We start from the raw sequence: 16,870 nt of genomic DNA, 5'->3' as shown, positions 1-16,870 counted from the left end.
GTGTTTCCAAACTTGGAAAGGGCGGGGGAGGGCAGGGGGGGATGGGGAGGGCGGAGGTATGCAGACTGCGACTCAGAGTTTCCCCTTGAAAGCCTCAAAAGTGTCCACGTCCTCAAAAAGAATGGAACCAATTTAAGAAGCCAGCCCCGTGGCCACGTCCCTTCCCCCTTTGCTCCCTCCCCTGCGCCCCCGCAGTCTCCTCCCAGCTGTGGCTGCCCGGGCCCCCAGCCCCAGCCTTCCCATTGGTGGAAGCGCTTTTGGAGGCACCCTCGGGCCAAGGAAACTTTGGCCGTATAAATAGAGCAGATCCGGGCTTTATTATTTTAGCACCAAGGCGGCAGGAGGTTTCTGCTAAGTTGGAGGTACTGGCCACGACTGCATGCCTGCGCCCGCCAGGTGATACCTCCGCCGGTGACCCAGGGGCTGTGCGACACAAGGAGTCTGCATGTCTAAGTGGTAGACATGCTCAGCTTTGTGGATACGCGGACTTTGTTGCTGCTTGCAGTAACTTCGTGCCTAGCAACATGCCAATGTAAGTGCCTTCAGCTTGTTTGGGGCAGGGACGGAGAGAGGTTAGCTGGTTGGGCGAAAGGAAAAGGAAAATCTGAGCTAAATTCTAGGTGCAGCTTCGAGGGAAGGCCCTCAGGCATTTGGGAGAAAAGTGGGGATTGATAAGAAACATTTAACTTATGGTAGAAATGAAAACGTAAGAGGCCCGACTCACCAAAAGTTAGGGAACTTTTCTCTGAACTCAGAGGGAGACTGTTAAGTTGATCTGAATCCTCAGGTTAGTGAAGCTGAAACGGAACAGGTCTTTTCTCTGAGGAGGGGATATTAACAAACGATGTGATGAAGGAAGTCAAGGCCTTAATAGGCCTATTACTGCCCTGATGCCCACCTTATAAAAGTTAAGGTCTGCTGTAGAAAGCCCTCCGATTTAGTAATAGAAAACGAACCCTCTACAGGCTTTGCGTTTTCGGTGTGGTAAGACTTGTCTGGAGGAGGAGGAGGAGGAGGAGAAGGAGGAGGCAGAGAAGGAGGCGCCCTCTGGAGGGAAGACCATGAAAGTGCAGAGGACCAGGCCTTAAGCTAGTGGAAGACTCAGGTTTACACAGAGAGGTGTATCTGCCTTTCTGATTGAAGCCAGTCAGTGGATTCTGGGAAGGAAAATGGACGCTACTTGGAATGGATGCATTCTGAAAAGTAATATTAGCTTCTCAGTTCATATCTGGTCGTGGAAATGGTAACATTATTTAACCAAAATCTGCTCTGCCTTCTGTTGAGCCTGAGAGTTACCTGTTCAACGTGTTTCCAAGTGACAAGCAGACACAGCAAGTTGGGAAATATCAACATTGATCTAAGGCGCAAGAGACTGGGGGTCCTCCCATGACTCTGCCATTAATTTGCCATGTGACTTTGGGCAAATCAAACTGAGTCTTTTCTAAAGTGCAGGGGAGAGATTAGATGGACCCCAAGGCCACTTTCCAGCTGTAGGTTTTATGACTAGGCTTCCATTTCAAGATAAAGAAAACCTGTCTGTGTCTGTCTTGAAAATGGCTGCCAATTACCAAAGATATTACTTGACGGAGTTTGAGGGGTGTCTGGTCACACTCAACACTCCCAAGTTCACTCCATCCACATGCCGCCATGTTTACAAATTGCGTCATTACTGATGCATATCTTCCGTGTGTTTTCTCCCTTCGTCCACTTTTAGTACATGCTGTGGATACTAAGGAGTAATTGCATTGAACATATTCACATTACCAATTCTTTTTTATGAGATCTGAGGGGAGGGGGAAGACTTTGCTCCTAGAAAAAAGATGAAAACAGACCTAGGGAAGTTTGAAGATACAAAAGGCAATGCACCTTCTGATCCACAGCCAACCATGGTCTGGAATAAATGTTACCAAACACATGTACTTTAAAATGGCTTAGTCTGAGTAATTAAAAGTCAAATTTCCAAAATCATAAGGACTTCTGTTAATCAATCCCAGGCATAATTATTCTTCCTGCTGATGGACACAATAAAGTAAACATATCATTTATCTAATTTAAAAGTAATTTTCATAAATTGCCCTTAAATGTCAGTGCTGGATGTGGTCCACCCTCCTGAATTGTGACTATTGCAACAGATGTTCTCACTCCAAATGACACATTTCTTGGCCACCTAATTAAAGCAATGTTTAGGGGTGATTCATCTTATTGCCAGCTTGGCCACACTTAAATCCTGTGTTAACCTATACTTATACTGTAGGGGAGGGATTCAGTCTTAAGAATCTATAGCAATTATGGAAAAGGAGGGGATAGTACTTTAGTGTATTTTCCCCATTATTTTTCAAGCTTTTTAACCCACAGTTTTTCTATTTATATAGACCAATTCCTTCTAAGGGGAAAAAGTGATACATATTGGTAAAGTGAACTCAGCTAATTTCAGTGAACCAATTTAAAGCAAAATTTCAGATGTCCAAATGAATCCATTTTCATAGTGACTAATTTGCCAATTAGACCTTTTGAAAAAGGACATTAACAATGATACAAATTCAGTGAAGTACTAAGTAACTTTCATGTTTTATAAAAACCAGAGTCTACTTTAGGTAACATGCTTTCCTAAATTTTTGGTTTTTTATATTTTATGTATCAAAAATTATCTAAACCATAAATAATTTCCTCATCAACCTACTGGTCTTGCTACCTGTGCACTTTACCAGCTTAATTAGTAAGCATTAGAAATATCCTTCAGATATTATTATTACACCCATTTATAAAACAGTAAGTAATTAACTATTTAATTCAAAATAGTTACATGTTAATATTACATGCAAATTACCCTGCTGGTCCCTACCATACTTTTGATCTGCATAATTTCCAAGTCATTAGAATATCCTTAATCAAAAATACAATTGGGTTTTGAATTAGGTAAGCCAATTTTATAGACTAATATATCTATTTGGTAATCACTGCTATTGGTCAATGAAATAATACTAATAATCATTTTCTATTTTTCCCTTTCTTTTGCAGCTTTACAAGAGGTATGTAAAATTATTTTGAGAATTTGGTTTTTTATACTTGGCTTCAGCCACAGCAATGTCCTCTTTGGGGAAAGAAAGGGAGTCTGCATTGGTATTGACTAACCTGGATTGCCAAGAAAATCATCAAGAGTTACATGTAGTCAAATCTTTCTGGCTGCCTTAGAAAGTACCCACCCCAATTTCTAAAATGGGCGGAGCTACTGAATAAGACCAGTCTCATAAGAACACCCATAAGAAATAGAGAGTAAATAATCCAGTGGAAGTTTGGGCTTTAGCATCATCTACTACAAAGCAGAAGACTTCATAGCTAGAGAATCTTCTTCACATTCCCCTGGAATCATTTGCAAGAGAATTATGAACAAATTCTTAGTTTATGAATTGAATTTGAGACATAATTATAGATAAGTATATATTTTGGTTATTTAGATATTTTATTTAATTTATTTGTAAAATTTATTGTACTTTGAGATATTAAGATAATCGTAATGCACTATATATATTCTGTACTATATTTGTATACTACATGAAAATGAGATCCATTTTAAAATACATGTATACAATTTTCCTCATAATGATCTTTTACTTATTCTTTTCTAGGGAACTGCAAGAAAGGTAAGAGTTCAATACTTCTCCATAATATCTGAAATGATCAGTGATAACTTTAATTTTACCAAATTTATAGTAGACTATAGAAGAAAAAATATTTTGTCAAGATTTGCCCACATAAATATGCACTCACTAAACCATAAAATAAAGTAGCTTTGATGTTTAAGATAAAGTTTTATCTTCCGGAGTCATCTCTAATTACACTTTTATTATACAAACTGGTGATCTACATACTAAAGAAAAAAAGACTTGTTTCTATTCTGAAGATGAAATGACTATTATATTAATTATGGGTAATAGATGAAAGCTTATTGTAAAGGGCTTTAACTATAAAAATATTCTGTTAATGATGTAACAAAATGGTAATTTTATCCACAGACATCATCTTTCTGAAAATAGTGGTTATAATATTGGCCTAATGACTGGAGACTATAGCCTCCAATATCCCAGTTTTTAAAAATTACATGTAATTATAATAAAAACCATATACTCTTATCTATTGTATTGTTCTATTTTTATAGCAATTGTCTAATAACATTGTGGCTAGATCAGTCTAACCAACTAATTTTTATCAAGAATGCTTTGCTTGTTCACTGGAAATTGCTTAGACATTTAGAATTGTGCTATTTGTATCTTCCTCCTAGGGCCCAACTGGGGATAGAGGACCACGTGGAGAAAGGGTGTGTAATTTTTGAATTATTAAAGGGCTTTGTCCATAATTGAATAATTACATATTAGAACTACAGGAGACTGACAATTTATGAAAGTATTATATATCCAGATAATTGTACCACCTTTTAAGCAGATAATGCCCTACAGAAGAAGAGGTGAATGAGCATTATTATATATAATCAATATTCTTTTCAGGTCAAGATTATCCTTCAAAAAAGCAAAACTATTACAGACAGCCATATTCTTTGTATGGTCTATCTTTTTTTGTTTTTAGTTGACCTGTCCAACACGGACATAATGAAATGTATCTACCTACCACCATATAGTCCTTAGTTTTTTAATGCATTTGTTTGCTGTTCAAGTAAGATATCTTATGTAGCCTGGGGATAATAGTGAAATAGCAGTCAGCCTGTCATAAATGTGCAAATCAGGCTCACCCTGTATTCATGGTATGCTCAGATCTCTTGCTATGCTTATTTGGCATGCATGGTTTTGCACTATCTGACACTTCTGCCAATGTATAAATGCCTGTATCTTATATCTAAAATGCAGACTTAAATGTATTCCACTCAAACAATTTACCAGAGGTAGCATTATGTCGGTAAATTACTTTAATGAGATAAATAGTGTTAACGGTAGGAAATCTGCAGGATTTTCTACCCTGTGATAAAATTACTTTATTAATTATTACATTAACTGATCTACTATATACACATAACATACCAAAACAAATGAATAAGTTCATCACAATCAGAAACTGACAGTCAATATACATAGCTCATCACTGTGCACTGTTACCCATGTGAAGTTTATAAAATCACCAGTTTTTGCTATAATTTCCATCTTTATTTGAATACTAGAGCTGCATTATGAGTTAATATTCAATGGCTGAGTTCCCCTTCATGGAGAAACTACCCTGTCTTGTATCTTCTTCATATATGTTACTAAACCTCCTTCTGAAATAGACTCATGTCATAAGTCAATTTCAACCACTGGCAAGTACGGCATATTAAATTTCCACACCACTTGCTCCTTGAAAGATCTAAACAGCTGATTTTACCACATGTATCCTTAGGTTATCTTTTTCATGTATAAGTTCTGAAGGGCCTGTCTAATCCCAGCCTGCTTCCCTTTTTCCATAACAGGGTCCACCTGGCCCGTCAGGCCGAGATGGTGATGATGGGGTCCCAGGTCCTCCCGGTCCTCCCGGTCCTCCCGGCCCCCCTGGTCTTGGCGGGGTAAGATGTCTTAAGTATTGCTAACTTTTAGCGAACTTTGATTTCTTATACCTCTGTTGGAAGAAGGCTCGTTGTGGAATTTATTTGGAGCCATACACTTGCCGTGTGGATATTAGTATACTTCACTGCATTTCTTTGGGTTCCGCTCTCAAGGTTCTGCTCTGCCCGTTCTCTTTGTGAGCTCTTGCCAATTACAGGACTGGTCTTTGTATTCACTGAAGGTAGCTGCAGCCCTCACGACCATTATTTAATTTGAGAATTTAATATCTTTTATCAGTAGGGCACAAATAAGAGGTGTTGCATTATTAAAGAGTTTGATTAGATTGAATTATAACTGAAATCCTTGCTCTGAAGCAATTTCGCAAACATCCTACTCTTTTTATTCTCCTTGGCCTGAAGTCTGCTAAACCAACATTCAAGCAGTTTTAGGTTTAATTTGCTTGAAACTAATTTGAGAAAAGTACATTTTCCTTTTTCATTAATATCTTCTTTTAGCTTTATGTCTTTAACAATGGTATGAGTGCCAAATGGCCACACTGCAGGAAAGAAAACATATTTGCTTAATTGGTTAGCAATATGAATCAGAAGCCTGATTCCAATACTCAACTGTATGCTGGTAAAATAAGACCTTTCTCCCCCAAAGATCTTATTATGATTGCTTATCTATTGAGCACATTAAAAAGCACCTTCTTTAATAGATCTACCGCTATAAGAGAGATCTTCAACAGTAAAGTTATTACTGTGAACTATTTTTTCAAAGTTTAATCTTTAAGGGGCATTTTAATTTCATTTTCCTCTCCACTTGAGAACTTTTTATATCTTTTTGAAAGTAAAGCAAGAAGAAGTTCTCTTAGTCATAGTGTGTAGTTATGGAGAAGGGGGGGGCAACAGGTAGAAAATGCAGAGTGGTCCCTGCTTAATTTATCTGGGGGCTTCAGTGACTTTTAAAGCTTCAAAATCTCCCCTTCCTCAGTGTAGAGGTTGGGGGTGGGAGAGAAGAGAGGATTAACAGGGTAGGAAAGGGTTTGAAAAATGAAGTAAAGAAGCTCCCACTTCAAACAGAGTGCAGACTAAATCTTCAACTTGTATTTCCCTGACTTTTTAGAAGTTTGGCTTAGTATAGAATTCTAAACTAATAATTGCATCAAAAATATGGCTCCCTTTTAAACAACAACAACAGAAAAACCTTTACCAGTAAAATAAGAAAATGAACTACACGGCTGGTAACTGTAATATTTATATGCTTATGTTTCATATTATATATATGTTTTCCTTCCCTCTAGAACTTTGCTGCTCAGTTTGATGGAAAAGGAGTTGGAGGTGGTCCTGGACCAATGGTATGCTTCTCTCTTTTCATCTTAGCCAAAAAATTACTGAATAGAGAATTTCTTTTATGTTAAATTTCACATTGCCATTCATTTAGCTACTTAGGTTAGCCGTCAATACTTAGATCAGATAAAAGCAGCACCTTTTCTTGTATTCAAATCTATAAAAATCAAAGTCTAGTTTAAAGGGGTTTAATTTTCCCTACAAACTTGCCTCCTTAGAATAGATCAGATATTTATATCGAACAAATAATCTCTAGACACAGTAATCATAATTCAGGTAAATCAACCTAATTCAAGAGAGCGATCACTGTGATTAATTTTTTTCACATCCTTTAACATAATTTACAATTTTAAGCAACACTTAGAGTCACAGAACTATTAAGTTTTATAACTAGAGAGTTTAAGCCCTTTCCAAAGGTCATGCAAATGGTTAATGACAGTCTAGGACTAACCTCCAGACAAGATACCTGGTATTAGATGGCATCATGTATCTAGTACTTGAATAAAATATTAATTTATTCAACAAATATTTATCAGGTGCTTTGGATGAACCCCAAACTATATTATGCATTGAGGATATAACAGTGAATATGATATATTCGCATCTTCCTGCAAGGAGTTGAAAATATAGGTGTTTCTTTTTATTCATTTTGATAAAAATTCCTTTTTTAGTCTATTAATTACAAATCAATATAGAAGAGAAAGAGAGTAAAATTTAGCACTTATATCACTCAGCACAAATATTTATCAATAATCCTATCATTTTAGTAACATTTAGAAAAGCTTCCTTTATGATTATGACAATGATAGTCTATCTTTAACACATGAACCATTTAACAGGCCTTAGTGAGAGTTGTTAAGGAAAAAAACCGATGTCAGCATGTGAAATATATCCTAGTATGTATAAAATAGAAGGAAAATACTTTCAAGTAAAAACATTAAGATGATTAACACTACAGTTTAAGACACACGCACAATTTAGTGATTTTTAATTAATTGTTTCCAAACAAAGGTATTTATCTGCCCAAAGTTAACATGGTCTTTGAAAAATAAATCTTACCTGGACAATGTATTCACTGCTCTATCTTCGAAAGAAGATGTTTCACTGGAGCTAATGGTCCATAATAAACTAATATGCTATAAGAGCAAGATAATATTTTCTGTAAATTAAAATTCTCACTTGAAAGTAATGTGCCTTTAATTGATGATCTGCAATTTCCTGACTTTTCCTGGTAATTTAAAACATTCATATAGGAAATGAAGAATTAGAGATTTTCTTTGGCTTTGTTTATACTGGATATTTGAAATTAGCTACTTCAGCTAAGGCTGGATATTAGTCAGTTTTAAAGCAGTGCCTATATTTCAAGAAGAAACAAAAAGGGAAAAATAAAGCACTAATAAAAAAGAAAGCCTACATAAGCCCAGAAAATTAATATGGATTTCAGCTTCCCTGACTTTGGAACACCTCTCTGGGGGGCTTAAAGCAGATTGTTTTACTTTTAAATATCAATAAAATATAATTTAGGCTTGCACATCCACACACATTCACAGACATATGTAATCAACAGATATGTGTTTCACAAATAGGAAATATAGGCAGCAATAAAGTATTAAAATAATTTTCCATGTTGGAAAATCAATAACTATAAAACCCCACAGGGTTCTCCTCTGAATTAATGAATAATCATTGTCTGTCTCACAGCCTCCACAAAATAAACTACTTTTTATGTAAATGAAATTGTTGCAAATACAAGGAAAAATGAATAAATATAATTAAAAATTCATGCTGTCAAAGAAAATTATTTTTTAATGTATACCTAAAAATTATTTGGATTGAAAAGTGACAGTTTCTTTTAATGTCAACGCAATTTCCAAAACCAAATAAATAATTCTTATAATTAAGATGATGTGCTTTTTAATAAAATTCATATTATTTCACTCTAGGCACTAATACAATGGGGCAGACTGACAGCAGAGTCCCATGTGTCATGAACAAATTACCCAAGACTTGCCTGTGTGATATTTTCAGCAGTAGAGGCCCCTGCCGAAGAGCTTGCACAGGCATTGATGACTGTGAAGGGGAGTCAGGAGTGGATATTTAGCTTGCAAACTAGTAACGCTCAGCTTTACTCTATGGGCAACAGAGGACAGAACAAAGAGGAGAACAATTGGCTGTCATTTGGGCCATATTTTCAATAATGATATTATACAATAGACGCTTCCAGTAGGGCGTTTCAATAATATTTTACTTTTCCTTTACCCCTCATTACATCCACTTTTGTTTGACATTTTCATCCATCACCAACAGCACTTAAAGGGGCTATACTCTCATAAGGTTATAACAAACCTCCTTCTAATCATTAAGAAGGATTTTTTTTTTATCCTTTTCAATGTATGCCCCTGTGGCAATAAAAATACTAATTTCCTAGCTAAAGATCACACAGGGAGATGACATATGATCAAGGGACTCCAAATGGAAATGTTTGGTCAACTGTGTAGAAGGCAGTTGTGTATTCCGACTGTGCAAAGACTGGTTCACGTCATTGCATTCGAACAATCTCAGGATGCCCACTGAGCACAACTTTAAGGACCCCGTGGCCACCGCCTCCAGTTCGCATTGAGTCCTCCTGATTTGGGTTAGTAGAAAACAAAAGGCAAAGGCAGAGTAATAGTGGAGGAAACTGGAGTCCTTAAATGCTTCCTTTGGGAAGGACAAAAACTGAAATAAAACCTGGACGATTTGGTTCAGCTGTCCATCACAAGGTGTCTATGGCACTGCTAAGCTAGTGCGATCTAACACTTACCGAGGCCATGGCAACTTATCAGTGCTAACTCTGTGTGTCCTATTTACAGGGCTTGATGGGCCCCCGAGGCCCTCCTGGTGCAGCTGGAGCCCCTGTAAGTACCAAAGGCTTATAAATTGCTTTCATGTAAAAAGACCAAATTAAATGAAGGCTTGGAGTATGACATGTTGTTTGCTCTTAGGGCCCACAAGGGTTCCAAGGACCTGCTGGTGAGCCCGGTGAACCTGGTCAGACTGTGAGTGCATTCTCCCCCTTTGTGATAAGTATTTTTTTCAAAAAATGCATTAATATATCCTTAACAAAATGATGGGTCTCGCACGCTCTAGGGTCCTGCGGGTGCTCGTGGTCCACCTGGCCCTCCTGGCAAAGCTGGTGAGGACGTAAGTATTTACCCTTGAGCATTTCCAAATGCCATTTAAACCCTCCTGCCTCAATGAGAATTTCTAGATTCAAATGACGTGTTCTGCCAAGAGCTGATTATACCCAACATAACTGTCTCCATATGGAAAGTAGTATTTTGATGAAATATGAATTAATTGAATTATATTTAAAAATATAATCATTAATTAAATATATATTTGGATCCACATCTTTATGTGATGCCTTTTTCTCCTGTTGTAAAAACCAAGATGCCCCGTTTTCATCTGATAGTTTGCCAAGGAAAGATTAACCCTGTGATGCTCTCATGTTTTAGGGCCACCCTGGCAAACCTGGACGACCTGGCGAGAGAGGAGTTGTCGGTCCACAGGTAAGACTTTTTGTAACAGTTACATAGTCCAAACATCAAAGGCATCTCACATGTAAGACAGCGGCTAAAACCAAAAGCAGTCTACATGACAACACAGATGTCTGCATACCTGTAACACTTACTGAAGGCATCTGGCAAATAAGCATGTATAGTTTTTATTAATGCAAATAATGTACTATTGATGGCAGAAAGTATACTATAAACAACTAAATGGTATTTCCTACAAATACCACAGTATTAATTACTCAAATGGAGCAAGTTGATTTACTGCCCTGTGCTTAAAAATATATTAGTCTTTGATTCAAAGCTTGGATTTTGATAAGAAGAAATATTTTGGAGGGAAGAAATGATTGTCGTTTAACTTGAAATGAACACAGTATTTATCATCTGTGTTTTTTTCCAAGGGTGCTCGTGGTTTCCCCGGAACTCCTGGGCTTCCTGGCTTCAAGGGCATTAGGGTAAGCACATTATTTTCCCAGGAGAAAAAAATGTGGATTTTTTTTTTTCAGAAAAACCTCAACTGTATGTAAACTCCTGCATGATGCATATTTACATCCAAAGTCCTAGAGTTTGCCAGAGTAAAGAGAGATTCAAAGAGTTAAGGATCTCTGGAGAGTAATGTCATGTGTAGTTTTTTTCAGCCTGTTCATGGCTTCCACGAAACAAGGATCCCTGCAGAGAAAATTGTACAAAATGGCTTAAGAGGTTTTTACAACAGTCTAAAGACAGTAAAATTATTAAAGATGGAAAAGACAAAAGAGAGCCTCTCATGTTACATCCTTCCCTTTCCAATGCAGGGAGCCTTCTGGGGGCAGTGGAGGGAGTGTGCTGGGGACCCGGAGCCCTGGGGCTTCCTTCCGCTGAAGCTGTCACAGGGCTCACCCAGGAGAGAGCAACTGCAAAGACAGGAGATGTTGGGTTTGACCAAGCACTATAATGGAACAGCATTTTAATAACGTGGATTTGCTTTTCAGGGACACAACGGTCTGGATGGGTTGAAGGGACAGCCTGGTGCTCCAGGTATTAAGGTAAATACTAAATCAGAAACATTGTTTTTACAACAATTGATTATAATTTCCCGTCACCACCAGAAAGTGTATTTTGACGGAAGGCTACTCGTAATCCAAAGAGTATCTTATTCCCTCTTCTGCACTTTAAATCCCTCAATGGTGGGGACTATGGGATTCTGTGTCAAAAGGCCAATTACTACTAATATTTATTTAATTCAATATCTATCACACAATTGATATAAAAATGTCAATAGTTTTTTCCTCCATTTCCTTTCCTCCTCCTCATTTCAGTCAATCTCTGCAGCCAACATAAAAGTAAATAAACATATAGTCAGATATTAGGACACTATATGTTACTTTAAACTGTAAATCTCCTTTGTCATGCACTAATTAGATAGGTACATTCATGTCACAATACACTTTTCAACCTCTTTCCTGTGATTTATCTGTGCACACTTAAAAATGTTTTAATTAGGTAATTAAAGTCTCAGAAGTGTGTTATCTCTTGGTTAGGCTCTTCCCTGACAGCGTTTTCAACTATAAAATGTTCTCTCTCCTATTAAAGAGATAATGTGATATTAAAGTGAATACCAACGTAATTACAAATTAATGAGTAACGAATACTAGCGGGACCAGAAATGAACATGAATATGGAGAATCTGTTCTAACTTTCCAGCTGCCACACAAATGGATAAGGTCAAACTCATTCTCCCTTGAGCCTAATATAATAGCTCAAACTACTAATCACAGCATCATAAAATGTTAAAGCTTGCAAGGAGCTCTGGAGACTTCCTCATTTTGCAGAAGAGGGAAACTGAGGCTTAAAGAAAATCAGTGATTTGCCTAAAGTCACATCTAATGGTTGGAAGCATAGAGGCTAGAATTCCTGACTCCCATTCTAGTGCCTATTTCCAAAGAATACACGTCACATAGAATCCTAGAAATGAAGGGTCCTTAATTGATCTCTTAAACCCTGTTCCTTCTATATCTAAGACAGATTATCTTGAAGGAAATTTCTTTTTGCATGTACCATGGTCTCAGATTAAACCACCGCTACCATCACTACCATCATTTTTACTTAAGAATATAGATTGGAAATAAATAAGACAGCTTGAAAGAAATATTATGAAGTTCAAATTTTCATGTATATTTTACAAAATAAAAATATTGAGTGTTAAAAATAACTTTAGAAAGGGTAAACATGGTAATATCAAAAGCTAATTTATCTGCTACTACTCTTTTTATGATATCATTCCAAATATATAAGCCCAGTATAAATGATATCCAAGATCTATGGGGAAAACTGGGGAGGGGGCAAGTAATACTCAATCACATCTCCCTCGCACTGTGATATTTGGTATTATCCAAATAAAAACCCATATTTTAGAAAAGTTTAAAATTTATGTTTGTCATAATTAAGATAGCCTATATGTATAAGAAATGTTGCAGAATATATGAATGGTTCAAATGGAAATAATATGGTAAAAATTACCATATATGTGGAAATTTATACATATAAAATTTAATAATGTTATACTTATATATAAATTTAATATATTATATCTATATAATATATATGTAAAATTTATATATATATATAAAAATTATAAAACAAAACCTCAATTGTTTTCCATGTAGGGCGAACCTGGTGCCCCTGGTGAAAATGGAACTCCAGGTCAACAAGTAAGTAAGAATTACTTGATTATAAATCTAAGTCTCTACACTCTTTACAACCTGGAACTGCTTTAACGTTTTTGCTAACTACTATTTCCCTCAGCGTTATATTCTTTGATAATTTTCCAATAGCCATAATAGCCTTCTGCATACTTACTTGAAATCTATTACTTTGTAGTTGGAATTAGAATGAGACCTATTTATTTCTAGTGAATTCTTGGCACATGTTGGAAATTGGACAAAGCAAATGATGCTTGTAACTTAATAAAAGTTAGCATTCTGGATTTCACTGAAAGTATTTTTGCTTTTAGGGAGCCCGTGGGCTGCCTGGTGAACGAGGACGAGTTGGTGCCCCTGGCCCAGCTGTGAGTGCTTCCGTTTTTGTTCATTTTTATCCTTTTAAAAGATCTTCCAATAATTGCTATTTAGCTTTCCACTTGACTTTTTCTGTTTATTTTCTTCATAGGGTGCCCGTGGAAGTGACGGAAGTGTGGGTCCTGTGGGTCCTGCTGTAAGTTTTGGCATTGACGAGTGTGTGATGGAAGTTGTCTTCTTTCTTGACTCCCTATGAGATATCACCACTTTAGGTAGCTTGCCAGGTGTTCAGTGGGTCTTTTGAAGATTCTAATCATACATTCTATCCCTGGGCCTTTTGAATGATTATACATAAAGTAAAATCTACTCTACCTTGGATACCTTCATTGTCTTCCTTTTGCTAAGATGCTGACAACAGACTAGCTGTCAGTTTTTTCTTTGCCAATAGTAAATAAAATCAAGCCTCTCTAAACTCTTCAATATTCTGTTATTGTTGTTGTTGTGCTGCTAATTTACTGAAAGCAAATTTCTTACCACCCTCTACTTTGATTTCAGGGTCCCCTTGGGTCTGCTGGCCCTCCAGGCTTCCCAGGTGCCCCTGGCCCCAAGGTAAAACCCGGGTGACCACTGTTATTACCTTGATAAACTTTTTATTGTGATAGGCAAGACAGACCCAGTGTTTGCAGGTAGATAATTTCAAAACAAATACCTTGATAGATACAGAATGGCCAGTTTCCCCACTCCAACTTTGAAATACATCATCTCTGCACTTAAGCACTACAAACATACATAGAGATAGCAACACAGAAAGTGATTCCATGGGGCTCTCTGAGATATACCCCCAAACCAGTCAGGGTTGACTAGAAGAGAATCAGAGTCTCTACCATAAAGAGACAGAGGTAGGTGAAGGCAACAGTGGTAGCCAGGATGGCAGACCCAGGCCAAGAAAATAAGAGCCCAACCTCAAATCTTGTGGTACCAGACCAGATAAAGGATATGATTGCAATTCTGAAGAAAATTCATAATATTTGGTGTCCTAAAAATGGAGATGTGCTGTTTCATTACTTGCTGGCTAATGCCCCAGTGTTGTTCCCTCTTTTAGGGTGAAATTGGACCTGTTGGTAACCCTGGTCCTTCTGGTCCTGCGGGTCCCCGTGGTGAAGTGGGTCTTCCAGGTCTTTCTGGCCCCGTTGGACCTCCTGTAAGTAGCCGTTGTCATTGACCTCACTGAGTAGAAGGAAAAAAAGGGTGAAGGTGGGGTCAAAAAAGAAAAGAAATATTCCTATCAACTGATATCTTTCTCCCTTCCTTTTTCTTGTAGGGTAACCCTGGAGCCAACGGCCTTACTGGTGCTAAGGGTGCTGCTGTGAGTATACGGTGGGGATGGGGTGAAGGGGGAGGCCAAATTTGCTGCCGTAGTTTTAAAGGCGTTTAGTGAGTGCTGCCACTCCTGTCAGTGGCCTCATGGTTGACCACTCTGTGTTTTCCTTCACAGGGCCTGCCCGGTGTTGCTGGGGCTCCTGGCCTCCCTGGACCCCGTGGTCTTCCAGGCCCTCCTGGTGCTGCTGGTGCTACTGGTGCTAGAGGACTTGTTGTAAGTGTCCAGGCTGCAGCTTTCATCATCCTGAAATACTATCTCTACCATCTTCTTATCACCATCTGGGCTTCCTCTTGTAGTGCTATCATTCTTGTATTTTCTTCCTTAGCATTTTTAGTTTGTATTTCTTCTATAAGTACATGTACATGTATGCACAGTCTCTCCCTCTCTCTCATGAATACATACTGGCACACCTCTCCTGCTCTCACAGAGTATTACCTGAAGATCAGCCAGGCACATTTCTACACTATCAGTCTTGGCCCTTCGACCAAGACTATTCCCCTGTTACTCATTTAAATATGAACTGGATGCATGTCTTAGAGAACCCAAGTTTCTCTTTACCATGCTCCAAAATCATTCCAAGGTATTCACCTGCAAGAGAGTTGTGGCAAATGTTTGTCATTTGACCACTGTTTTGTATTCAACCCTAGGGTGAGCCTGGTCCACCTGGTTCCAAAGGAGAGAGTGGTAACAAGGGTGAGCCCGTAAGTAGTTCTATAATAACAATTTTATGAAGTTATTACTTGTTCAATACAAAAAATTAATACTTTAACTTTTTTAAAAAATTATCACTTTTTCTCCACCTGGATATGACATAAAAATTCCCGCCTTCTTTGTTTTTTTTTCCCTTTTCCCCCTCCTTTTTTTTTTTTTTTTTTTTCCATTAAACAGGGCTCTACTGGGGCCCAAGGTCCTCCTGGTCCCAGTGGTGAAGAAGGAAAGAGAGGTGCCAATGGCGAAGCTGGTCCCGCTGGCCCCCCAGGACCTGCTGGGCTGAGAGTAGGTTCCAAATGCTCTTGACACTCAGACACACCAGAGGCAGATGATGACACCATTTCATTGGGAATTGGTCATAATTATTGAGTGCATTTTATAGAGGAAGGAAGCATCTGCTTTTCATCTGCTTTATTAAATCAGTGACTCTCACTGATTTTGGTATGTTATAAAAAAATTGGCCTGGAAACAATGTGACCTACTTTTGCAAAATGCTTCCTCCACGCATTCCTTTGGGGTTTGGGTGAAGGTTTTTGACTTGGTTTGTTTTCATTATCTCCCCTGTAAGAGAATCTAGATTTCTTGCATCACATCATATTTTAATACACTCTGCCCTATTGGTTTCAAGGATTGTCTCCAATCCTCTTCTGTTTCATGTACTTTCTTACAGGGAAATCCTGGTAGTCGTGGTCTTCCTGGAGCAGATGGCAGAGCTGGTGTCATGGTAGGTTGTCTATTAACCGTTTCCTGGGAAGGAACTTGAAGCTTCTGGTGGTATGTGTGTTATTCACTTTAGCTCAACCCCTCCCCCTTCTTTTTAATAGGGCCCTGCTGGTAGTCGTGGTCCAGCTGGTCCTTCTGGTGCCCGAGGTCCCAATGGAGATTCTGGTCGCCCTGGAGAGCCGGGCCTCATGGGACCCCGAGTAAGTGTCACATTGATTCCAAGCAAGTCCCACATGGTACTATTTCCTTTTTTAAAGAGATGACTATTTGAAGAAGACAATTTTAAAAAATCAAAAGTAAATTCATGATAGGCTCACTGATGGTTGCCTTTTTAATTTAACTTCATCAAAGACTAGTAGATATTTTTATGAATTTGGTTAGCTCATAGATTTCCTATTTATTACTTGATACAATGGCTATGAGGTTTGGAGAAGAATAGATTTATTTTAATATATCCAAATTAGGTTGGTTCTCCTATCAGCATGAATCTTTTATCTCAATTTGTGAGTTTTATATAAGGTGTTCATGAAACATATTAGGACTATACATTATCATTTTATTAGATTCATAGTGAAATCATTTTCCCAGGAATCACAAAGTGCTATAATGTATTCCGCATCACACTTGCTAT

General features: G+C 37.8%; 1 protein-coding gene across 1 annotated transcript in view; it reads left to right on the top strand.

Annotated features, from left to right (window-relative positions):
- The first annotated feature begins 316 nt into the window (after positions 1-316).
- COL1A2 (collagen type I alpha 2 chain) overlaps positions 317-16,870 on the top strand; it is a 35,024-nt gene continuing 18,470 nt past the window's right edge. Inside the window, exons 1-22 of the mRNA XM_054563920.1 lie at positions 317-549; positions 3,627-3,641; positions 4,280-4,315; positions 5,453-5,545; positions 6,829-6,882; positions 9,727-9,771; positions 9,859-9,912; positions 10,004-10,057; positions 10,372-10,425; positions 10,830-10,883; positions 11,400-11,453; positions 13,074-13,118; positions 13,421-13,474; positions 13,576-13,620; positions 13,980-14,033; positions 14,527-14,625; positions 14,746-14,790; positions 14,920-15,018; positions 15,453-15,506; positions 15,694-15,801; positions 16,187-16,240; positions 16,341-16,439. Of these exons, the coding sequence (XP_054419895.1) occupies positions 463-549; positions 3,627-3,641; positions 4,280-4,315; positions 5,453-5,545; positions 6,829-6,882; positions 9,727-9,771; positions 9,859-9,912; positions 10,004-10,057; positions 10,372-10,425; positions 10,830-10,883; positions 11,400-11,453; positions 13,074-13,118; positions 13,421-13,474; positions 13,576-13,620; positions 13,980-14,033; positions 14,527-14,625; positions 14,746-14,790; positions 14,920-15,018; positions 15,453-15,506; positions 15,694-15,801; positions 16,187-16,240; positions 16,341-16,439 (1,356 nt within the window). The 5' untranslated portion in view covers positions 317-462. The remainder of the gene's footprint in view (positions 550-3,626; positions 3,642-4,279; positions 4,316-5,452; positions 5,546-6,828; positions 6,883-9,726; positions 9,772-9,858; positions 9,913-10,003; positions 10,058-10,371; positions 10,426-10,829; positions 10,884-11,399; positions 11,454-13,073; positions 13,119-13,420; positions 13,475-13,575; positions 13,621-13,979; positions 14,034-14,526; positions 14,626-14,745; positions 14,791-14,919; positions 15,019-15,452; positions 15,507-15,693; positions 15,802-16,186; positions 16,241-16,340; positions 16,440-16,870) is intronic.

Source organism: Pteronotus mesoamericanus, unplaced genomic scaffold (genome assembly GCF_021234165.1).
Source record: "Pteronotus mesoamericanus isolate MK-2021 breed Mesoamerican mustached bat unplaced genomic scaffold, CSHL_Meso_final scaffold_85, whole genome shotgun sequence".
Taxonomy (NCBI): domain Eukaryota; kingdom Metazoa; phylum Chordata; class Mammalia; order Chiroptera; family Mormoopidae; genus Pteronotus; species Pteronotus mesoamericanus.
This window is presented reverse-complemented; position numbering and strand designations above follow the sequence as displayed.